At 35.5% G+C, this 26,025-nt stretch overlaps 2 protein-coding genes across 4 annotated transcripts in view; one reads left to right on the forward strand and one right to left on the reverse strand.

Annotated features, from left to right (window-relative positions):
• Positions 1 to 22,035, reverse strand: part of LOC125650134 (kinetochore-associated protein 1-like) — an 80,938-nt gene extending 58,903 nt beyond the window's left edge. The window contains exons 1-24 of the mRNA XM_056165422.1: positions 21,993 to 22,035; positions 20,111 to 20,240; positions 19,911 to 20,025; positions 19,597 to 19,718; positions 19,176 to 19,242; positions 17,909 to 17,995; positions 16,240 to 16,346; positions 16,020 to 16,107; positions 15,796 to 15,860; positions 11,019 to 11,128; positions 10,160 to 10,304; positions 9,778 to 9,815; positions 9,058 to 9,120; positions 8,872 to 8,947; positions 6,488 to 6,613; positions 6,002 to 6,091; positions 5,783 to 5,851; positions 5,581 to 5,642; positions 5,375 to 5,483; positions 3,187 to 3,330; positions 2,665 to 2,721; positions 2,090 to 2,206; positions 1,731 to 1,850; positions 487 to 630 (exon numbers count right to left, since the gene is read on the reverse strand). Coding sequence (XP_056021397.1) covers positions 487 to 630; positions 1,731 to 1,850; positions 2,090 to 2,206; positions 2,665 to 2,721; positions 3,187 to 3,330; positions 5,375 to 5,483; positions 5,581 to 5,642; positions 5,783 to 5,851; positions 6,002 to 6,091; positions 6,488 to 6,613; positions 8,872 to 8,947; positions 9,058 to 9,120; positions 9,778 to 9,815; positions 10,160 to 10,304; positions 11,019 to 11,128; positions 15,796 to 15,860; positions 16,020 to 16,107; positions 16,240 to 16,346; positions 17,909 to 17,995; positions 19,176 to 19,242; positions 19,597 to 19,718; positions 19,911 to 20,025; positions 20,111 to 20,236 — 2,247 coding nt within the window. The 5' untranslated portion in view covers positions 20,237 to 20,240; positions 21,993 to 22,035. The remainder of the gene's footprint in view (positions 1 to 486; positions 631 to 1,730; positions 1,851 to 2,089; positions 2,207 to 2,664; positions 2,722 to 3,186; positions 3,331 to 5,374; positions 5,484 to 5,580; positions 5,643 to 5,782; positions 5,852 to 6,001; positions 6,092 to 6,487; positions 6,614 to 8,871; positions 8,948 to 9,057; positions 9,121 to 9,777; positions 9,816 to 10,159; positions 10,305 to 11,018; positions 11,129 to 15,795; positions 15,861 to 16,019; positions 16,108 to 16,239; positions 16,347 to 17,908; positions 17,996 to 19,175; positions 19,243 to 19,596; positions 19,719 to 19,910; positions 20,026 to 20,110; positions 20,241 to 21,992) is intronic.
• A 187-nt stretch (positions 22,036 to 22,222) lies between these two features.
• The window catches only part of LOC125650936 (polyribonucleotide nucleotidyltransferase 1, mitochondrial-like), a 32,417-nt gene continuing 28,614 nt past the window's right edge, over positions 22,223 to 26,025 (forward strand). Inside the window, exon 1 of one of the 3 annotated variants that reach the window (XM_048879508.2) lies at positions 22,223 to 22,437. In XM_048879508.2, coding sequence (XP_048735465.2) covers positions 22,328 to 22,437 — 110 coding nt within the window. In that variant the 5' untranslated portion in view covers positions 22,223 to 22,327. The other 2 variants (XM_056165423.1, XM_048879509.2) reach the window with 2 other exon arrangements.

Raw genomic sequence — 26,025 nt, forward strand, 5'->3', positions numbered from 1 at the left:
AAAACAAAATAAAAGGCCTGAAAATTTTATAATCACATTTATTGGTATATATTTTTCAAACACAACCTGCAAACTGCGCAAGACATGTCTAGATCGGTCCCTCCTATTTCTTAACAAACTCAAAATAGTCCCATGTTTGATTTCGTGTTCTTTCCAGAATATGGAAATATTTCTTAACGCACATTCTTATTATTTGGGTTAGTATTACACGGTGCCGCCATTTTTTTTTTATTTACCTCAGAAGAAAATGCCAAGTTATACGAAGTTATTTTGGTTTTTTTACGCCACGTTTTTATTTTATTCAAATTAATCGATTATGAAAATTGTAATAGATAATCAACTTGGGAGATTTATAGCAACCGACGTTCAATTGTCGGTAAAAATCGGCCCATTGCTAATTACCAGGGTTAGGGTTACTAATTACTTTGATAAATGAACTATCCATTTAACTGAATGTACAGGAAAAATTATAAAACTGACCCTGACCTTGACATATTTAGTGAAGACCTTGTCCTCCTTCAAGTGATGCTCCTTCATGTATGGTCTGATTTGTTGAGTCAGGCGGGTCTGAATCATCTCCAAGGCAACCACGTTATCAAGCATTCTAAAAGTCACTGATTCTGTGGTTTCCTGTTCAATTAACATGTTCCTCTTTTCAAATCATTCAATAATTATGTTTGTTTTCATGAATACACCGTAGGTGCAAGAGCACATTTCAAGGTCATTCTGAAGAAAATATTGTAGATTCCTTATTTTACACAAGTACCTAATATCGCGAAATGCCTCATGGGTGTCAAATCATGTGATCATGAATTCATGAGTGGTCTATGGATCAAGAGTTTCATCATGTATTTCAGCGATATAAAATTAAAAGCATGTAATTTTATTTCGTGTGTCGTGCTTCTCTCTAAGGTACACAACAATAAACTCAAATATTTAGGAATCTACAGTACCTCATATCAATGACGTAGCATACCCATAGGCAGTTATTTATACAACCACTTTACAATGACAGCATACCCACTGGCAGTTATTTACACAACCACTTTACAATGACAAACCATACCCACTGGCAGTTATTTACACAACCACTTTACAATGACAGCATACCCACAGGTAGTTTTTTTTACACAACCACTTTACAATGACAGCATACCCACAGGCAGTTATTTACACAACTTCTTTACAGTGACATAGCATACCCACTGGCAGTTATTTACACAACCACTTTACAATGACAGCATACCCACTGGCAGTTATTTACACAACCACTTTACAATGACAGCATACCCACAGGCAGTTATTTACACAACCACTTTACAATGACAAACCATACCCACTGGCAGTTATTTACACAACCACTTTACAATGACAGCATACCCACTGGCAGTTATTTACACAACCACTTTACAATGACAGCATACCCACTGGCAGTTATTTACACAACCACTTTACAATGACAGCATACCCACTGGCAGTTATTTACACAACCACTTTACAATGACAGCATACCCACAGGCAGTTATTTACACAACCATTTTACACGAGCTGAGGTCACTTGAATGGGAGTCAGACACATACACGTAACACAGTTGTTGAAGTGAAGGCTTGTTAAAGAGACTATATGCTTGATGTTCAATATGTTGATGTGAAGTACAAGGGGTGAGAGTCCGCCATGGAGAGTAGTCGACAACAGCGCTCAAGCCGTGCATCATATTAGAGAAACTTACAGCTAAGAACTGTCCAAAGGTGAGGAAGCACTTATATTTGTGGTGGAGGTCGTGTAAATGCTGCAAGTTTGTGATCAGTCTTCTCACAGGGTCCACAACTGCCGCAATGTTGATTTTTGTCTACAATATCAAAATAAATTTTTTATATTGTCCACTTCTGATACGAATTGAGAAAGAAATTATACACAATATCATTCAAAAGTTATTTCTTCCCCCCAAAAAAGGATTTCTTTCCTAAAAAGAGTGAAAATGATGTGATATACGTGCAACTACTAGGAGTTGAATTTTGGTTGTCCAAAACAAAATATTCACCACAACAGAAAAAGTACTATTAATTTACAAGCAGACGTTTGACTGACCTTGCTGACCAGGTCGGACTGGTCACATGTGTCCTTGGTGTAATGAATCTCCAGATGCTGACACAGGCAATGGTAGATGGACCTCATAAACTCCAAACCGTTCATTGGCCAGGTCGCCTGGGAAGAAAACAGAACCATCATCCACAGTGAAATCTACATCCTGATGAAAGTTGCCTAAATAGCAAAGCGGAGCCTCACACAATGCGAATCTCCTACTACGTCTATATTAGAATGAACCTGCTTTAAACATGCATCCTATTTAATCATAATCTTAAGACTTGGTGCATTTATGAACTAATTTCGATTTGCTAAAGAGAGCTGGGCCCTTGATTTAGGTAAGATACACATAGGTCACTGTTTTCGAGAAGTGCCGACTGAAATGTCGCCCATCGCCTGGCAACATTGAAATACAACACCACACTACTGAGCTACCTGCATACCTAAAAATAATGTCCGAGTAATTTCAAGCCAGGTCCAGTTTATAGTTGAGAATGGACCTGCTTCAAAACGTAATAAAAATTAAAAGGTGATAAATTACTGGTGCAGCTCATTCCATTCAATATTCCAGACATTACCTTTTCCGTGAGTTCCATATTGGTGGCTTTTCGAATGACCCATGAAATCAAGCTTTCCTGAAACATAAATGACCCACATAAGGTTTACTGAAACATCAAAGTTAATCCGTCCAAGTCATTCTCACCGTTTCTGAGCAAGATCACCTTTAAAAAGCTGTTTGCTTGTCCTCCCATACCCAGCATTTATTATATGGGTAGTACATGCAGGTAGTATGGAATTTTTTTAATGCAAAACTTTCAAAATTTATCAATCACAGCAATATTTCTGCTGGTCGGGACAGGGCAAACAGACAATTTTTTATAGGTGGCCAAAAATTTATTTTTACTCCATTAAGATTCTATAGTGTTATTTCCAAACTGTATGTGTGCAAAGTCTCTGTAATGTCATTTTCACTGCAGCGTATTGCCATGGAAACAGCAGAAAAAATTGCTGCGGAAGACTTCAATGGATAAAACAGAATGACATGCACAAATTACAAGCCTTTATCAGAAAACTGAAATGAAGTTTTCAAGCTTTAATACCAGTTTCTGTGGAATGACCCGTATAACATAAGGTATGATGCTGTCCCTCAGAATGCCCAAGATCTCCACCGCTCTCAGTTTCTGTGGTATGTAGGACAAGAAGGCATCCACAATATCGGCTTTCACATCTCTCTCCCACTCTGTCTACAAAACACCAAAATATAAAGTTCAATCCATCTTCAACACTCTCTCCCACTGTCCACAAAACACCAAAATATAAAGTTCAATCCATCTTCAACACTCTCTCCCACTGTCTACAAAACATCAACAAGAGTCCCCACAGGCCTTATTGGTCACTTGAGTATTAAAAGTATCACTGGTCCCAAGGGCTACAAAATCTAAAACAAAATTGAATTTCTGGTTCTGAATATATAAGCCAACTTTTAATATTCAGCAAGAGTATAAAATAAGACGTGTCTTAAATACTTAAATGGCCTCCAAAGTGTCTACACTGCCTATACATAATATGTGACATTAACACGATACGACTAATTTGGACCTGTCCTAGAGTTGCACAATTCATAATTTTGGTACATTATTTTCTGCTTTTCCTAAATATGCATTTAGTTTAACTTTTAAACTGTATCGGCAAACTTCAGTCTTTCAAACAATAAAGACAATAATCATTATAATCATTCTGGCTCCACTCAGGAACCAAACCCTTACCCCATAGGATCATGAAATTTACAATTTTGGTAAAGAACAACCAACTCCTTTTAAATATCTATTTAGTTTCAATATAGAATCAATAGAATTATCTAAATGCTTTACACATATACTCTATATATACCAAGTTTGGCCCTGCCCTGAAGTCAGAAACTCTACCCTGGGAATCATGAAATTTACAATTTGGGAGAGGCCTTCCTGATCTACATCACCAAACACTTAAATTTCCTTACACATGTGCGGATGCAGAGAAGATTTTTGAAAACTGGTAAATTTTAGGCCGTTTTTGCATTGCCCCTAAGACCCTGGGGTGCAGAAGTCCTGAAATTCACAATTTATGTCCCCCTTGTCCCAACGATGCTTCATACCAAATTTAAAAAGAATTGGAATGGTAGTAATTATCAAGAAGTTAAAAATGTTTAATTATTAATGCACAACCACCACCAACCAATAGCAATAAAAAAAAAAAAAATCTAATTCACTTTCACATCTACAAAACACCAAAAAATTAAATTTAATTGGCCTCCACAACTCTCTTCCACTCTGTCTACAAAACATCAAAAGAAATTCTACCATCATACTTCTGTGAAGTGTAATTTACTATGAATAAAAAAATTTGTTATTTGGTTCTAAACAAGAAGTATTTCCATGTGAATATAACATTCTTTCTAATGTTTTACCCAGATAGAATCCCCTATAAAAAGATTTACAAACAACTCTCATGCTACGTGTGCATATCTATATACTGTCTGTACAATGTATACACATGTACTTTACCCGATGTGTACAAAGATAATAATCCCCACACTAAGCTTCCCCTTTCTACATCTATACACCACCTGATGCTGTACCCATACAGGGATCTCCACAGTAAGGTTCCCTGTTCTATATTTATACTTTACCTGATGTCTACACAGATGGGGATCCACACATTAAGGTTCCCTGTTCTATATTTATACTTTACCTGATGTGTACACAGATGGGGATCCCCACATTAAGGTTCCCTGTTCTATATTTATACTTTACCTGATGTGTACACAGATGGGGATCCCCACATTAAGGTTCCCTGTTCTATATTTATACTTTACCTGATGTGTACACAGATGGGGATCCCCACATTAAGGTTCCCTGTTCTATATTTATACTTTACCTGATGTCTACACAGATGGGGATCCCCACATTAAGGTTCTCTGTTCTATATTTATACTTTACCTGATGTGTACACAGATGGGGATCCCCACATTAAGGTTCTCTGTTCTATATTTATACTTTACCTGATGTCTACACAGATGGGGATACCCACATTAAGGTTCCCTGTTCTATATTTATACTTTACCTGATGTCTACACAGATGGGGATCCCCACATTAAGGTTCTCTGTTCTATATTTATACTTTACCTGATGTGTACACAGATGGGGATCCCCACATTAAGGTTCTCTGTTCTATATTTATACTTTACCTGATGTGTACACAGATGGGGATCCCCACATTAAGGTTCTCTGTTCTATATTTATACTTTACCTGATGTTGTAGCCAGATGGTGATCCCCACATTAAGGTTCTCTGTTCTCATATTGAGCAGAGCTTCTTCCACGAGATCAGCCCTTCTGAAATGCTCCCAGTTATCAGCACTGAAAGAGAAAGGAGATCTCCATGCCTTGTACATTTCATTTATGTGCATAAAGAAACTAGCATTTGTAATTCAGGTGATTATTTTCGAGTCATTACCTGTACAGACTTGAGCCATACGCCATGTGATATGTGTTCAACCGCCGAGAAATTTCATTCAGCTGAAGCAAAACATCGATTACTGATTTGTACAGTGTTTTTGTTAAAATCTGCATATACATATGTACATGTAAGCATGTGATTTATGTCTAAAATATCAGCCTTTTCTTTTTAAAACTAAGCTACATGTATTTAAATGTACCTTTGTAATTAAGCTGCGCTGCTTGTTTTTTCCTCTTGTGTCCAACTTTTGTTCTGGGAATTCCAGTAACTACAGAAATAAAACAATTGAAAAGCATGAATTTTCTGCACCATACAAAGAACAATCTTTATCAATTATACAAGCATGTACATGTATATTCACTGTACAATGATAGGCCTTTAACTTGCAATGAGTCTTTGAAAGAGGGCAAACATTCACCATTTTCTTGCAGTGTTCCAACATTTGTTGTGCGAGTTGGTAACTAGGGAGGGCAGAATTCATGATATTCTCCAACAGCTCCAAGTCTTCCTGAAACAAGCAAAAAAATACATGATAACTACCACAAGCTTATTTAACAGTAAACAAATTACTCAATTCTTAATTTCTTCCCACAGAACAGGACCTCAAAGATGTACCGTAGTGTATTTTTTTTCAGTGCGGTTCACATTCTCTCTTTATCTAAGGACAAACATTGTAAAAAGTCCCAATTTAGTTTTACTAGCAGACTAAAGGTAAAATAAACAGTTTTGTACACATGTATTGAACAGAAAAATAAAAACTTGTTGACTTTTATCAAACTCGTAGAAAATAGTATAACAAAAAAAGTTTCAAGCCCTACATGACTAGCGGAGTTCTGATGGAATTCATCGACCTATAAACGAAGATTTAAAATCCACCACGATGTGAATGTACATTGTCACACACCTTTACAAATTGCAGGCATTCCCAGAGCTGTTTGATCAGGTCATTAATGATGTCTTCCTCATATCTCCTCACATTCCAGGGAGACAACTGCTCCAGGAGGTAATTCACCTTCACTTTGTACACATGCTTAAATTATAAAAGATTGATTGATTATGGTTTTACGCTGTTCTGGCAATATTTCAGACATTTTATGGCGGCATAAAAGACAACATCATTAGCTGTATACATGTATATACATGTACTTCAATTTCCCAGGTGTTCCTTCGTCAGATTTATCAGAGTCAAGACATAATTTGTGAACAATTAATTCGTTCATCACTACATACATGTACGTGTATACATGCAGAAGTATTCACCAGAACCAACCTCATCACTTTTATCGCAATTCACCTTTGAATTAGAACGCTTTGGCCAATATAGTATTGCGTTGTGTGACAACACAATTGAATCTGTTTGTAATACGATTGCGAAATGCAACAGAAACTCTCATTGGTCCATATGTATAAGTCCGCCCAAATTCCCTTATACGGGAGTAGTCAGCATTTGAAAACATGACGGCCAGATGCTAGATGGAAAAAAAACTTCAAAGGAAGAAAGAGAAAAAGTTGTATTCTTGTGTTGTTGTCTCATAAATTTAATATAAAAAAATTCCTAACATATTTTCCTACTACACTTGTGTCCAAACATACCTTCAAATATTTATTAAAGCCCCAATACGACCCAAAAACTCGATCACAGCTTTTGATGATTTCGTTCGTAGACGTAGCCATGTTAGGTAGCCAGTCAATTCAAATCCCGGTTCATTTCCATATTGGCACAATAGCGTCTAGATGTGTACTAATACCCCACAAATATTTTAGCTAAATTGTTTAAATAATATACCACCCCAGTCCTATTAAATGATAATTATTCAAAAAGCTAAACTCACGGCAGTGCGGCTTTCATTAGTCATGAGCGGCCGCGACGGCCGATCTCCATCTAATGGGCGTATGTAGCATTTTCGTTCATCTAGAGCTTATTTTACCTAATTACAAAAACTGGTAAAAAAATGTTTTAATTTCTATTAATTATTCGTGTTGATAATAAATGAAGAGCGAATACATAACTTACAACCGATTTTATGAATAGATACCAATAGCAAGAGTTCGAATTGACCGGCTACCTAACTTGGCTACATCAACAAACGAAATCATTTGAAGTTGCGAGTTTTCGGGTGGTGTGTGGCTTTTATGCATATTTGAAGGTATGTTTGGACGCAAGTATATAGTAGGAAAATATGTTAAGATTTTTTTTTATATTGAGTTTATGAGACAGCAACACAAGAATACACCGATTTCAGGCCTCAACCGTCCGCAGCTTTTTGTGACCCGTCATTCGAAGGTTTTTGTAAGAGGTGGATTTTTTCAGAGAGCTATGTACTGAGTGTACAGTTCTCCAGCTACACTGAATCCGCTCGAGAAAGTGGGCGGGCTGTAATCGGCCAATGAAAACTCTTGTTGTATTACATCAAACATGTCATTCAAATTGTTCAATCGTCTCATTCAATTGTGTCGTCACACAACGCAATACTATATCGGGTAAAGTGTTCTAATTCAAAGGTGAATTGCGATAATAAACAAAAACAAGTTTTCACCAATACTGTACAAGCCACCACAATACACTGTTGTATCATCAGTACATCCAAAACAACTAACAAATTCAACAAATATTTATCCACAGCGATTCTGCTGATGAATGTTGTAATTCAACAAATATTTATCCACAGCGATTCTGCTGAAGGAATGTTGTAATTCAACAAATATTTATCCACAGCGATTCTGCTGATGAATGTTGTAATTCAACAAATATTTATCCACAGTGATTCTGCTGAAGGAATGTTGTAATTCAACAAATATTTATCCACAGCGATTCTGCTGAAGGAATGTTGTAATTCAACAAATATTTATCCACAGCGATTCTGCTGAAGGAATGTTGTAATTCAGACAATGAAGTGCAGATCTGTTGTCATTATTTGGGATATAAAGGTCGCCAGCATTATACAACGGTCGCCAGCATTATACAACGGTTTATACAAAGGTTGCCTGCATTATACAACGGTCACCAACATTATACAACAGTCACCAGCATTATACAACGGTCGCCAACATTATACAAAGGTCGCCAGCATTATACAACGGTCGCCAGCATTATACAAAGGTCGCCAGCATTATACAACGGTCGCCAGCATTATACAACGGTCGCCAGCATTGTAGGAAACATCACATGGCGTGCATACAGTAAGCCAACTGCATAAGCATAAAAAACCCTCAAAACTTTACAACAGAGTTGATAAAAAAAATGAATTATTGTTTGTAAATATTGAAAATAAATAGTCACAAACATACATCAATTTCCAAATGATACATCTTGGCAAACATAACAGCCTCCTCAAACTTCTTCTTGGAAAGCATGCGATACAACCTGAAAAGAATTTCATATTCAGTCACAGCAGAAAAATGAACCCCAGTTAACAAATCTACTTTCTATCAAGTCGTACGAGTACATGCCTGATGAGCAATCATTTAACATACCTGGTTTCGGGGTTTGTTTCTGTCAAACAACGGAATCTCACAGTTGAAATTACATTGGGACACCTACAAAAGAAATATGGTGGAAAATTCACAGGAAATTATGCCATTGAGGTATAAATGGTTTGGGCTAGTTTATGCCTCATACATTAGAAAGCATTTTCTGATCATTGACAAGTGTTAAAACTGCTCCACACCATATTATGTGTATATCCCCTAAAACTTGATGTACTATTGAACTCCAAATATATATTTTATCATTAAATCATATTTGCTCCAAGATTTTTAATATAAAGTGCTTTATGTGCAAACTAGTCTATTGAAACTAAAATCACTACTCACACCAATCATATCATACATGTAACTTACATGTATCATACATTATAGTATTGACACTTCTACTGAAAAATCTATAATAAAAAAATTCTTGTTCTGACAGACAACGTACAGTACAAACATTTCTTGTTCTAACAGACATCATACAGTACAAACATTTCTTGTTCTAACAGACATCATACAGTACAAACATTTCTTGTTCTGACAGACCGCATACAGTACAAACATTTCTTGTTCTGACAGACCGCATACAGTACAAACATTTCTTGTTCTGACAGACCACATACAGTACAAACATTTCTTGTTCTAACAGACATCATACAGTACAAACATTTCTTGTCCTAACAGACCGCATACCATTTCAAAACAAGAGACTGTACAACTTACCTCTCATCAAGACAACACTCCACTATAAACAAATTATCCTGAAATGAAGAAAATACAGATTTTTTTTCAGGATTAAAGAGAACTTGTTCAAGTTCTTTCTTGCAAAAAGCTCCACTGTACTGCTCATCAAATATCATCTACATGCAACATTCCAGATACATGTATTTATCGATAATTCCCCATGTGCCTTGATTTGTTGTTACTGGAGATTCATTAAAACCTATAAGGAGAGATGTCGCCTGTGTATGTTGGTTCCTTAATATAGTCCTAAAAACTACACCAAAATTAACACCTCCCCAAAAATACAGTATGCTGTATGTTACTGGTAAACAAGCCCGAATAAAACACACACAACCTTACACGAGATACAGTGTATATTTACCTGTAATGGCAGACATTCAGAAATAAAGCATGGAGCATTGAGCTGTAGATTGTAGATATTCTCAAAGCTCGGCAGACTTTGAATCATGAGTGTACTGTGACCCTCTGCTGATTTGGTGATCATAGCCAGCCTCATATCCTGTAAACTAGAAACAGGAAATCGTGGGACCTCAACTAAGAGTTGCACAGGTTCATGTCAATTTAAACTCAACTAAAGCTAATGAGACCAATACCCATGTGGGGAATATTCAAACTGTTTCTGGTCAAATTCCTTGACTTTGGACAAACCAAAACTGTCCGAACAGAACTAATACCCCCCCCCCCCCCCCCCCCCACTCCTCCATACACACACACACATTGGATGATGGGATTTAGTGAATTTGTATTCATTAAAGAATAAATGATTTTCAAGACATACTCTGGACAATGACAACAAAACATCCCCCCCCCCCTAGGGAAAATAAATAATCTCCTTAAATGTTAAAAAATCTCAATCAAAATAGCAGGAGCAAAAGTTCCATTATTCCTATACGATATACACAAAGTTTTAATCATTGTTCATCGGTGCAAGAGATATACTCTAGACAAATGTTTACAAACAGATGGACAAGTCGAGTCCAGTATTCCCCCCTAAACTTCATGTGCAGGGGTAAAATGACCAATAGACTTAGTTAAAGGTCATGGCAAACTGTTTGGTCATCAGCTTATATATGAGGTTCTAGTGCCTCTCCATTCCAAGTTATGGCCTGGATATAAAATGGTACAGACAGACGGATGAATATGGTGATTCCTGCATCTACATGTACATGTACTTGTGTTGGGGTGGATGGGTATAAAACTGATAATTTTTTAACATTTACCCGTGATTTTGAGCTTCTCTGGTCTCAAGTAACTGAAATTCCTGCACTCTGAAGTCTGTCCACTGTTGCAGAATAAACCAGGCCTGGGTGTTCCAGAGGCACAAATTATTCTTAAACACAAATAAAAAATATAACTTATCCACAATCACTTTTCCCAACATGGTAAGAGGTAGAATGTATATTGGTTGATACAACATTTACAGCTGCGATATGCAATATACTGGATTCGCAGAGTAGTTAAACATTTCCTAAAATAAAATTGAACAATGCAAGGCAAGTTGTGTATAATATATATGTATTTTAATACAAAAGCTGTAATTTTGTTAGATTTTGCTTTTGCACCAACTGCCAAAAGTTCATTGCAGCAAATAAATAAGTACACGACAAACAAAACCAGGTACATATTTCATTTTTCATCATTTCAAAAGTATCTATAATTCAATCCATCAGTACTTGGCTCTTTATCACCGCCAGTGACTATAAAAATTATGGCTTGACACCATCATTGTTTTCATCCACCAAGCTCTGAAGACATGATTTACCGGCGTTCAAAGTTATTTTGTGATGTCGGTTTAGATGCATCATCAACTCTCCATGTTGCACCAGTCTCTGAACATAGACTGCACTTCTGTCTTATTTTCTTCTCTATCAAACTATTCCCAGACTGAACAAATGCTTTTTCTGCCCGACATCTTTAATAATGGATTAATTGGACTCATATCACAGTAACACTATATGGTTAGATTGATGTGTACACGGATTTTCCACACCTTTTTGGGACCTGGGCCTTTGGAATTGGGAATTTAAATGACAAATCATGTGGAATTGGGAATTTAAATGACAAATCATGTGGAATTGGGAAATTTGCAATATATGGTTATGTCTTTTAAAAAATGAACACTTAAATAATGAATAATATCCCATCATTAATTTCATTTTTCTGACAACACATCAATATCATAGACCAATCTAATTAAAATTAGATCCTTTGATCTGCTCATCTACTATTGCTACACCTTGTGTAGCAATAGTAGATGAGCGGATCAAAGGATCTAATTTTAATTAGATTGTATCATGGACTCATTGTCATGAGAACACAGAACAGAATGGTAAAATTTTAGTACCCTGTACCATTGATACAAATCGATTCACCCTTAGCAAGAGGGCATCTTCAATGACTTCAACACACAAGAACAGGGATTGACATTAAAGCTTGTCCGATTGCCCGAGGCAAGTGAAAACCCAGTTTAAATAAGTGAGACTCAATACACACATGCCCGACTTATTTAAGTAGGAAATGTGATTATTATAGGAATCGTGTTAAGCTTGATGAATATCAAATATTAGAAAGTAAAGTCCTACTCCGTATTACTGAATCGTCCGTTTATTTTTAATACTGATACTACTAGCAAAGATCGTACCGTATCTTATCCTATCAATAAGTCATTCCAAATAACATAAACTATCCGACATGCGACTTATCTTAGTCATATTTGTGAGAAAATGGCGGCTTCACAACTGTCTCTCAAAGAATTTTCGTGAGGAAAACTCTCAGAAAGAAGACAATAAAAGGCATGTTGAAAATAAAATAAATCCGAATTGAAAAGTAAACGTGAGATTCAGGTGGTGTGACAATCCTAATTTTAATGTTTAATCAATACCGACAGCAGTATAGATATGTACCATGTGTCAGAAATTCATGCAGCGCTACACCCGCTATCACCGATATTTGTATTTTGTATTTTCTTACCAGTTAGATAATTTATAGAATTTCAAGAATCCATGAATAGTTTAATGAGTTATTGAATATAAACTGATTTGTTACACTTTTGAAACTTTTTAATTGAAATTATACATTGAGCATTTGAATCAAATACATGCATCAAAACTTTGCCTCATGTTACATCCCTTGTTTGTTCTTTTGTGGTGAAAAGATCTATTTTCCTACAATAACCATTGCGATTTTCTTATTTATAACTGTAAATGACATTTTTCATCAATTTCATTCACCTACAATAATCAACTTATCTGGCATAATTCACCTCTTACACTGGGGAAAAAGGAAAATCCTGAAAGAGGGGAAACTACTCTAAAGAAGTGAAAATTTAACTATTCATCGATTGACAGAGAGAGAGAGAGAGAGAGAGAGAGAGAGAGAGAGAGAGAGAGAGAGAGAGTTAATTAAAATTACTGGTTGATAGGCGTATTAGAGTCTAAAACAAGATGTGTTTGTGAAACACAAATGCCCCCAATAATTGCCAATTCCGAAGATGGCCAAGGTCACAAGGACAAATATCTTGTCAAAAGAAATGCTCATGTACAATATGAAAGCTCTAATATTTACCATTTAGAAGTTATGACCAATATAAAAAACAAGAGGCCCAAGGGCCTAGAATCGCTCTTCTGATAAATTGTACAACCCCACCATTTCTATTCTTAGCCTCTTAGTATTCTAAATCTTTAGTTAAATCCTAAGAATTCAAAAAAAGTAAGTCAATGTGACCTACTTTTTGGTTTACACATTTTGAGAACCCAAGAAATATCAACTGACAAAGTTTGATGATTTTAAGCCAATTAGTATCTGAATATTGAAATATAGCTGTCAAATTCCAATCGTAGGTCATGGTGACCTACTTTTTGGTCAGCAAACTCCGAACATGCAAGACCCATCAACTGACAAAGTTTGATGACTGTAGGTCAAATAGTATCTGAAATATATAAATATAGCCGTCAAATTCCAAAAGTAGGTCAAGGTGACCTACTTTTTCGTCAACACCCTTCAAACATGCAAGACCCAACAACTGACAAAGTTTGATGACTGTAGGTCAAGTATCTGAATTATATAAATATAGTCGTCAAATTCCAAAAGTAGGTCAAGGTGACCTACTTTTTGGTCGACACACTCCGTTGACTCAAGATGCATCAACTGTCAAAGTTTGATGATTGTAGGTCAATTAGTGACTGAAATATATAAATATAACTGTCAAATGCCAAAAGTAGGTCACAGTGACCTACTTTTTGGTCGATACACTCCGAAGACTCAAGATGCATCAACTGACAAAGTTTGATAATTGTAGGTCAAATAGTGTCTGAAATATAGTAATTTAGCTGTCAAATACCAAAAGTAGGTCACGGTGACCTACTTTTTAGTCGACACAAACCGAAGACTGAAGACGCATCAACTGACAAAGTTTGATGATCCTAGGTTTTACAGTGCCCAAAATATGCATCTAAAATTGAAAATGTGAAATTTGAATATCTGCAAAATTCAAAAAGTAGGTCACTGTGACCTACTTTTTCATAAATATGTTTCAAGGCCTCAAGATGCATCAACTTACAAGATTTGATGATTCTAAACCTCTCGGTATTTGAAATAACAACTTAAAATATATCTATAAATGATAAGCCATAAAATTCAGAAAGTAGGTCACGGTGACCTATTTTTCAGTTGACGCATTTCAAGGTCCCATGATCCACCAACTGACAAGTTTTGATGATCATAGGCTTCAAAGTGTCCAAGATATGCATCAAAATTAATTTTAAAATAAATACCTGCAAAATTAAAAAAGTAGGTCACCGTGACCTTCTTTTGAGACAACTTGACACAAGGTCCTAAGATGCATCAACTGTCAAAATTTGATGATCCTAGTCCTTATAATGACTAAAATATCTAAGATTTAAGGAATTTAATTTTTTTTAAATTTAGGTCAACTTTGAAGTGACCTTGAGACCACGCCCTTTGCCCCAGGGTAATGCCTTGAACAATTTTTAATCTAAAACATATCCTCATCCTTATGTGTAAGTTTGGTGATAATCTGCCCTGTGGTTCTTGAGAAGAAGATTTTTTAGCAACCACTACATTTGTTTGTATTTTCCTGATTATCTCCCCTTGTTAAAGGGTCACATCCCCCTATTTAGTATGTATGAAAGCCCTTGGGCCAATGATACCCTGTAACAAATTTGAAAAAAAAATGGCCAAGGGGTTCTTGAGTTATAGCCCTTTTTCTAAAAAGTTTACGCACACCGCACAAATGGCCATAGCATTAGCTCTTTGAGCCTTCGGCTCAGAAGAGCTAAAAATTAAAAGTAGGTCAAATGTCAAGGTCAAAAGGTTCAATACCAACGGAAAGGTCTTGTAACAAGGAATACTCATGTGAAATATCAAAGCTCTATCTCTTACTGTTCAAAAGTTATTAGCAAGGTTAAAGATTTCAAAAAGTAGGTCAAATTCCAAGGTAAAGGTCACAGGGTAAAAAATGTTGATACCCACGGAAAGGTTTTGTCACAAGGAATACTCGTGTGAAATATCAAAGCTCTATCACTTACTGTTCAAAAGTTATTAGCAAGGTTAAAGTTTCAGACAGAATGACAGATCTGAATTACAGAATGACAGACAAGACAAAAACAATATGTCCCCCCGATCTTCGATCTCGGGGGCATAAAAATTTTGGACGACTAAGTTTTTCAATTGGAAAAGTGAAAGTTCGAGTTTACTTGCACAAAGGGCAAGTGAGATGAAAAGTTAATGTCTATCCCTGCAAGAGTTGTCAGAAGACAACAGAACCCACTGGGCTGGTTTAAATTTGTGAAGAGTACTGGGATACACATGTCGTGGTTTGAATAAGTAAACAATTGAGATTGGAGCTATAGGTCTGTGACTCAGGAAAGGGTGCCCCTGAAAACAGGAGTCCTCCCCGAATGAACTTACTCAAATCAGAATGGAATCACAATTTTACATGTACATATCATACATGTATTTAGAATCAACAATACAAACCTTGGAATCCAACGAGAAAAAGAAATTTCCATCACTGGTGACTTTTCCTTGAGTGATTCCATTAGCTGTAAACAGAATTACAGTACACACACTGTGTATGAAGCAATATTAAATTTGATAAATATACCAGCTTAAGTATCTCCAGAATCAGGTGTCAGACAATTTGTTGTTTTGGCTGAGGTATTATTTATTACAGTTATTAATATTAATAATACTTCTCTTACCAGAGATGAAGTCAGCTCCCACCACTTCATCCAGAACTGGCTCTCCATTCTCCCATTCCCAAACTCCCAGAATTCCATCTCCATTTCCCTGAAATGAAATGTGGATGCATAATTTTTTCCCCCCTCTATTAAAATTACATTGATAGGAGATACAAATACATATCATTGATATAGCTCCCCTAACCCACGACTAAGTAGCACCCTGTAAATATCTCCTTACCATTGTAATAAAGCTGTCACTGAAGCATGCTAAGTCTGCAACACAGGTATGCACAGAGCTAACACTAGCCCTAACTAGCCTGTCCTTTAACACTGCCCGGATTTCAGCTGAAAGAATTACACAGATATCACCTTGAGATATATATGTATGTACCTTGAGACAAAGTACCCAAATACTGTGCAAACTTCGTGGCTTTCACGGCCATGGCTTCATTTACTATTGATCTAAACAATAGTAAAACCTACTGTGTGTGTGTGTGTGTGTGTGTGTGTGTGTGTGTGTGTGTGTGTGTTTGTATGTTGTTTTACATCTCAATCAAGAATTTTTTTCATGGGTCACCAGCTGCAGGTGAAGTGCCACAAATTTTGACCTACATATATACGCATGTTGAAATTACAGCCCCAACTACTTATAATCTAGCAATCATAAATGATATATCTATGATATATGTAAATCATAATCTAGCAATCGAAAATGACAGTAAATTTACAGTCCTTATAAATTCTAATCTAGAAATAGTAAAATATGTTGAATTTTTCAGTCCTCACAAATTAATCTAGAAATAGTAAAAGATGTTGATTATTCTGTCCCACCATAATATAATCTAGAAATACAAAAACATGAAATTTACAGCCCCAACACAATAGCCTAGAAAAAGTACAAGATTTACAGTCTAAATGAATTATAATATAACAATAGCAAAAGACGTTGAATTTACAGCCCAAATGAATTACAACTTACACCTACAGTGTACATGTCTAAATCGAATATTTCAAAACATTGCTTATTTAGAAATGAAGCAATTTTTCAACTAATGTAAATTCTTATCTTTGCATGAACATGTTGGTTATTTTGAAATTAGTTACAATGAAATATTTCTCAACTTGAACAGATAAATGAAAGTATACACTGTACATGTAATACACATTGGTGGTCGATATAGTCAGTGAATCTACAACCATGCAGTTTTAAAGGTGTCCCCAGATGAGTTTTTTTTTTACAGAGATGTTTTCATTGCACGTTTTTACAGTTATCACCACCCAAACTTGTTTTCAACATGACATAAAGAAAAATGAAGATATGCGAATTCCAATACTGACCATTACTCAGTTTAAAAGTAAATGTATATACTGTACATGTAATATGAAATAGATAACATAATTCAATTTCACTTCATTTTATGTACGAATAATACGTTTTATGTACATGTATAATATGTTTTAATCTATGACTACTTAATTTGGTTAGTTAGCATAGGTTTATTGTATTAGGATCAAAGTGAAATTTTTTTTTTTTTTTTAAAAACTGATAAGAAATTACTTAATAATTTATTTTGCACTTTGGATATATTGAAAATAATCAGCTGGTACCCTGAGTTTTAACTTATCCTGAGTAGACTGCATCACATAGCTTCTATTTATATAGAGACAGATGATCATAAACTTTCCATGTAATATTTGATCCGTAAATTTATGTCTAGCAAAACAAAGGAATCTGACAACTATAATCAGGGCCAGTAAATGTCTACCAGATTGTCTACATACCAGTCTGAGTGCTTTTTCCTTATGTAACTGCCTTAACTGGTACCGATAAACGGTACCATTCCCTATGTCAAATACTACAGAATTTTCCTAATTATGTAAAGGACAGTAATCTGGGCCCTGCTTACCTCCCCCTGCCTGAAATGTTTCTTTATTAAAATTCTGCAATATAGTCACCTCCCCACTGGTAGCCAGTACAAATAAATTGTACAAACCTAAAATAAAGAATTGGTTAGAAGATTTATACATGCACTCAACTAAGTCAAACTACAGCAGACATTTATAAATTCCAAGGTTCGAAATTACCTCATGTCCGTAAGTCCGAGACTAGTAAAAAACATGTCAGACTAGTAAACTCTCTATAACACTAGTTCATACGGACTAGTGAAAATCCAGAAATCAATCTTGAATGGGTTAAGATTTTAGCAAATTTGTCTGAGTCTCTTAGATGTTTGAAGTTATGGTAGATTACCTGCATGATTAAGTGTTTGCATGACAATGACATGCTCATCTTCCAAACACATGGAGTGCGTTTGAGACCGACGTTCTTGGTACAAGTACAAATTCCTGCTGATTCTGAACACAGATTATGCATCACAAGAACGGGTTCGAGGTGCAAGATCTCACACACCACCTCTGTAAGTAGTGTGGTCGAAGAACATGTTTGTGCGCACATGTTCTCGTTATTCGCGACTCTTAACACATGAGTTCATAAAATATAACACATAGCTCATGACTTGGTCAATCGAGTGAATTTTATTGACTTTATTGATAAAATTTCAAACTCTTGTGACTCTAATAACTGAGCACGAGAACAACGGGAATGTCGATCTCGAACGCACTTATGGACGTTTAAAAAAGGGGTTACGTGATTAACTCAGAGGTTAATGTATGCTTCTGAAGATCTTGAATGCAAAATAAAGAATGGTGGTCTTTTTTCTTCTCTAGGTGTCAGAAACTGAATTGTTTGCAAATGTGATGTGTTTGGTTTGATTAAATACTATTGAATAAAATGGAGATCATTAATTTTATATGATATACTGGACAGACTAGTGAAATGCTTTGCGGACTAGTGAACATCAATAGTCACTAGTCCATATGGACTAGTGCTTGAAAAAGTTAATTTCGAACACTGAATTCTGAGTTTGTGTGCTTTGGAATACAGACCACAGCCCTTTATATGTGTAAGTGTGCAATACTCTGCTTTACTCATGCACATAATTCATTTAAAAAATTCCTCCTATCACTTGATTAATAAGACTGCAATTTAGATGATACATGTACAAATTAAATCACGAAAGATGAGTGTAATACAAAGACACTTGATGAAGAGTTACGTAGAATGGAATCAACAGTAACCAGATAGTGTTAACAGCACTAGTCAAATACACATACCTTCTCCAGCATCAACACACTTAATCCGACAGAATGTTTTCCCGACTTTGTTGGGAGGTGTGACAATCTATCAAGATAATGAGAATCATAAAAAAATAACGGTAACATTGGCTTAATACCAGCTACAATCCCCAATAACAATACAGTGTATAAAAAGTTTCAAATCTGTCTTTAACATGTTTAAAGACATTAAAAATGCAATGTAGGTTTAAATTTAACTAATTTGAAATCATCAACATCAATGTATGTACATCTGGTTTAAAGACACATGTATACAACATGCAAATTTTTGGATGTCAAATTTGCTGCAATTTTAAAATAATGCAAGGCCTAAGTAAAAATTGTGTGAACATTCAAAATTGAATTGATTATATGAAGAAGAAAAAACCATAAAAATTAGTAATGAATCGTGCAAACATACATGAGAGAAAGTCACTTTGGAAGTTTCAATGTCCAGGATGTGAAGTCTCCCGGAGGAGTCCCCCAGAATCATCATCTCCTCATCAGGAAGAGGACTGAGGGCTATTTCTTCCACAACAGCATCTACAAGGACATCAAAATAATGCTGATGCCTTTAAAGTATATCTACACCAAATACATCATTTTAAAAGAAACTTCAGTTTATAATCAAACCAATATTTAAGATGACAATTTCCCCTACCAAAATGGCAGATGTTTTTTTAAGTAGGCCTACTGATTTGTGTTTGATGCCTCAGATTTTATTCTTATCCTTACCATAGGCCAGTGTGGTTGTGTGTTGGCAATCCGTGAACACGGAGACATGATAGTCTACTGATAGGCACGCTAATTCTCCAACCACCGAGCTCACAATGTGGGGAATTTCTGTCTCCTATAATCGGTATAAAATCTGAATTATATACAATGTAAAATGTTGGAGATCTATTATATTTGTATCCAAGAGCTAGGGCCCAAACCTTTTCTTGAGATGTTATAGTAGCAAGAGTATCGATCTGATACAGCGCCGATCCAGACTCCTCTCGGGGACCAAAGTTCACAGTTTCCTCTCCCCCAAAGTCCGAGTTTACAACATCCCATGGCATTTTACTGCGGAGTAACAAATCAAAAACCATAGTGCAATGATAAAATACAATGATTCATCTGCACACATTAATCTAATATTTTAGGAGGAATGTTACACCAATTTGATATCATAATGGATGAAAAGTGGAGGATATGAACAACAATATCTGGAAACTGAAAACTTTCAAATATACTTTATTTAGTCAAAAATGCAGTTTTAGTAAAAACCAATCTGAAAATATTTAAAACCCCTGCTGGACTCGAACCCGCAATCTACAGTTCAGCAGTCGACGTGTTAACCTACTGAGCGATGAGTTTTGAAATGAATAGACAAATATTGCTGACATCCATGGAAGTCAGTCATATGACGATGTAGAGTACATCCTTAATTTCTGAATCATCACATGTATAGAACTTAGTTACAGGGCTCGACGTTAATGCTTGTCCGGCACTAGTGGAAATAAAATTAGGACAAGTGAATATTGATGGGCACTTGTCCGATTGAACAAGTGCTTTCTTATGTAAAGAAGTCTCCAAATAATAAAAAGAATGATTGGTGAAAAGTTTATTGGTAGTTCCAAGTCGGAAGCAATGCATGAAAAATGAACTTCGATCCTGATATCAATCGCTATGTAAACTAGCTGATCAAGTCACACTCGATCAGGATCGGTGTTCACTTATTGCGTACTACTTTCAATTTTGTAAAGAGGCATTCATGGATCTTACGAAGTCATTGATTCAAGACAGGAAGTCTAGATAAAATTTTGTTTTATGTGTTTGTTCTTTTTATCAAGTGAATAAGATAAAAAAAAAAATCAATCAAGCAGGTATAAAAAAGGACTATATTTTAAGTAAAACAGTTTTCAAGTTGACAATATCAGATCTTTTTTGAAAATTTTTCAGACAAGTGAAGTTGAAGATCTGACAAGTAAATATCTTTGTCCCTTGTCCGCATGGACAAGTAGGAAAAAGGTTAATGTAGAGCCCTGACATAACATGTAATCTGCAACATCTTATATATTTGACAAATCCAACATGCTCAGGGATGTGATTGAATTCCTCAGAAATCAGAGGAAAACACCTCACCCTACCTGGAAAAATATCATTTTCTGCCACTTTAGATCAAATCCAGAGTGTTTCATTTTTTCGAAAATTGAGCAAATCAGAGGATTTCCTCTGAAAAGAGGAAAAATCACACCCCTGCATGCTGGATATATATCTCTATGGGCATAATTCCCCATCAACATAATCATCTCCCGCTAGCATGAACAACCACTTCCTGACTTCGTACTTTAATATACATTATTCAAATAAATAACATTTTGTCACTTGAAAATCCTGTAATAAAAAGTGGATGACAGCATAAAATGAGCATTATGACAAATTCTTTTCGCATCTCCACATCAGGGACATAAACTATATAATACTAGCCTAAAGGTCGGCAGAAGAGCTAAGAAAGGAAATTAAGGGTCCGTGGTGTTAAGGAAGAGACAGAAAAGATAGAAAGATGGGAGGAGTCAATTGAGGGAGCGCGAGGATCGTAATAGGTAAACAGTGGGTACACTTAAATTTACATGTAAACAAACTAATCTGTGTAAAATCTTACAACTTGTAATACAAGAATCATGATCAGAGAACCATAGTCAAACTACGTAACTCACACAATACCCGTCCCATTCATGTAGACAGAAAACCGTATGTCCTTGTATAAAATTTCAGTATTGTAAGGTACAGTAAAAGTTATGTGATACACTAACAAATTTCAAATAGAAATACCTTGTATATAGTCTGTCAACACTACAAACTACGCGCGCTTTTTCCTTGGTGAGTAATCCGAACTTCACTTTATTCGCATTGTTGGAATATAGTTGGAATATTCATTAAATATTCAATATAGCCATCGTATATCATAAAAATGTAAACATGATTCCATATCATTAGACAGATCCGAAAATGCAAAGTTTAACCTGATAGTTAAAATCACTCGAATAGTTCAACGTATAGGTTAATAAAATTCAAAGATGGCTGCGCCCTTGTAAGAGAGCATGAAATGAGGAAAATTGAAATATCAATCACCTGACAAACATGAACAGCGGTTAAATGCAGTGATAATGTGGAAATTAATATACTTTCATTCAAATAAATGGATGAAATTCACACGATGGGATCCAATAAAACGATTCCAATCAACTGCTTCAATTTCAGTGAAGCTAGGAAACAGGTACATCGTAGAGGAAATTCTGGCTAAAGAAATCATTATGCACACATTAAAATAATATGTATACGGTGTGACTGTTGGACCGAGCGAAGCATGAAATGGTAATTGGCGTGTCCCAAGTGATAATCATAGTTCCGTTAAGTATGATAAATCATAATTCATTTAAAAATATATTTTAAAATTATGAAATTCCCCTTGCACTAAACAGGTTGGGAACACTTTCCCTATAGCGAGATATTCTCGCTAAAACGCGATTTTCCCTCTTTAGCGAGAAATAAACATTACCATAAACAGGTGTTTTGGCATCTTTATTAATATGTTTTACGGCGTGACTGTGTTTGAGGGCGAAGCAAAAAAGTTTTGGCATTAGTATCTATATCCAAAACAGGACAAAAATAACCCGAAGTTAGCACGAGGACAGAGCTGTATCCTAATTTTGGACCTTTGATCCGCCTATATATTGAACGCGGGAAATATAACGCAATCGATGTACAATCAGTACATTGTGACATCATATTCAGCGTCGTTATTTAGCAAATTTACAGACATAGCGTTTGAACCACAACAAAAAACATGGCGTTAATTGTGGAGTGATTATATATGATTAAGAAAATAAGATTTAGATATATATCTACATGCTTTTATGGATTTTATGTAACATCTCAGAATGACGTGAACTAGGGTAGACGAGATTCAAAATGGAGGAATACATGTCCACGCGCTAATATTCGAATCGACGCCATTGGTACCAAACTTTTCAAGTTCCATAGGTATGGTTTAATTTTTCATTATTTTCCTTTTAAACATGTATATACGTGTTACCTATAGGGAGAGCTCCGCTCTCACGGCCCTTTGGGCCGTGAGAGGGCTTCGCCCTCTAAAAATAATGGCAAATCCCGTGCAACGCTGAATAAGTGCGACACACACTCAACATGATGCAAATTATTTCTATGAAATTGACAACATAGTCAGGAAATTGCAGATCAAAGTTGCTGCGTAAGAGGGAAGCAGTGTGAAATCCAATACACATCGTGAGTGTTTTTGTTTTGATTAATATATATTTGCAGAAGTATCAGACATTTTAGCACTTTTTCTTCTTTTTACCTGAAACACGAAGAGCTGTACTCCATGGGTGTTTTTCTTGGTTGTACGGGATATATTTACTTTCGCTATAGAGAAAGAAAATCACGTTTTAGTGAGATTATCTCGCTATAGGGAAAGTGTTCCCAACCTGTTAAATACCCAGTAACATCTAATATGAAAGGGGGCATATGAGGATAGATAGAGGATCGACCTATTCATTTAACGCGGGGAATATACAACCAGGCAACGTAAACCGTGCATTGTGACATCACATCTCGGCTTTTTTTCTCTCTTTCAAATCAAACAATTATAAACAACAATATGTACATCCTGTTTGTAATTTAAAAGACAGTTTTAAAAAACTAAACAAAACTAACCAACAAATTCAAAGTGGTAAAAACATAAGCGAAAATATATCGTATATTTTTATTTTAAAAACTTATGAAGTCATGAACTCATTCATCTATTTAGTCGTATTACTCTTTTCCTATTTCAGCTTAGTATTTGATAAACAGAACAAAATGGCGGCGCCCGTATGGATCACAAAATTTTCAGTGAACGTATGTAGAGATTATCTCTATTCCTTTGCTAATTTTCTCAATTTTTCTTTTACACATGTGTTACCTTGAGAGCCTTGCTTCGCGAAGGCCCGTTCGAGCAAGAGAAAAAACCGATGTAAAACACGTAATGTATCATTACTTTTCATATTGTGAATGAAAATGATGGGTATTATTATATGTTGTTAATGCCTTTTGACATGACAAGTTAAAATCAAAGATCGTGAAACTGTGAAAGTCATTAATGGTATGTTGATGGCTCTACAGTTGAGGCAAGTGCAGCTAATAGTGATTTGCCAGTTCATCACATAAACTACGATTTCAAAGCAAATATTGTTTGCACTCTGTTAGTCTGTGTCTTAATGCAGTGTTTGCACTCTGTTAGTCTGTGTCAATGCAGATGGTGACATCATTTACATTTGTGTGGCATTTTATTGATTGGTATTAAGGATGTCATAATTCAGACAATTTAGAAAATATACACCACATGTAAACATGTATTTCCTTCAGTTATGAAACATGTGAGTCATGGATCAAGTCACATTAATCTTTCTTGCTGACAATTGTAATATTTAGTGCCAAGTGGGGTCTCGAGAACTTGAATTATTGGAGATCATCTTCTTCTGGAGTTGAACTTATCTTTGAGCATTTTTAAACTCCAACCAAGGTAAAAACAGTTTACCTCCCCATTAAAAGATTACAACTTTGTACATGCACATGTTAAGGGACATAACAATGCCGACCTTTTAATCGAATATAGCTCGGAAATCCTCTAAAGAGGACTGGGTTGAGGTGATGTCCTCTGTTAAGGCATTCCAGTCCTGCACAGATCTGGTGCTGAAAGAGTAGTGAAAGACATATTTTAGGGTCATCTGCTGCTAGATTTTGTGTCCACCATGCATTCTGGCATCTCACAGGGGTTTAAATTGGGTACTACTGTCCAGGACTGAATATTACTAAAATGCGTATGTTCAAAATTTTTTCGTAACCTTTTAAAAGTTATGATATGATAAATACCCGTCTTATTAAACTTCTTAACTTAATAAGTAACATTAAAAAATCATCGCAACTTTACAACAGCCTATGGGCTATCCTAAGTTAAGATATTTTTCCTAAGGAAATGAAAACAAACCTCTGCACTGCGTCCTCGTTGAATTTTTAGAGACAGAAGCAAAGTTCTCACAATGTGACAGATGTAGAACTCATTGAGTTTCCAAAAACACGTAATCTTCGGTTGAAATAAAAGAAATCTTAGCCAGGGCAAGTAATGCAGTGGCGGATCAGTCATCTAAATATTGAAGAAACCTATAATTTTATTCAGCTCTGCAATAAAGCAAGGCAAATGTGACATCACCATCTACATTGTGAGTGAAAACAATATATTCGTTTTTAAGTCATAGTTTATGTGATGAACTGGCATGTCTGCAGAATACATTATACACAATCAGCTGACCATGCCCTATAATGTACAATAGTAAGAGAGTATAAAAAATGGCCTTGATCTTTTGAACTTTCCCACCCCTCTTGAGGCCTTTTTAGATGTTGTACCTTTAATATTTCTTGAAGGACAAAATTGAGAAAACCGTTTTCTCATTTTACATGATCTGATACCCCAACAATATCTTATTAATGTATATTATTATACAAGTATTATTTCAATTTGAAAAAGTAAAAAATCTAAGCACTATAAGTATGCCAGAAATAACTATCAATTTCCAAAATTTTAAAATTATCATTGAAAATTTGATCTACCTTATATCTTAAAGAATTTGCCAGTTTTTAATAGTTTTGATTTACAAAGACAGACATATGTTCAGAATACGTAGTGTTGATGCTGCAAATTAGGACACAATTTCCGATTATGATGAAAACCACTAGTAGATAAAACTGATGTTAGCTCACAAGCTATGCTACCAGCTCACAGCTCTCACTCTGAACACTAGTTAGTAGA

This window comes from Ostrea edulis, chromosome 5 (assembly GCF_947568905.1).
Source record: "Ostrea edulis chromosome 5, xbOstEdul1.1, whole genome shotgun sequence".
Lineage (NCBI taxonomy): Eukaryota > Metazoa > Mollusca > Bivalvia > Ostreida > Ostreidae > Ostrea > Ostrea edulis.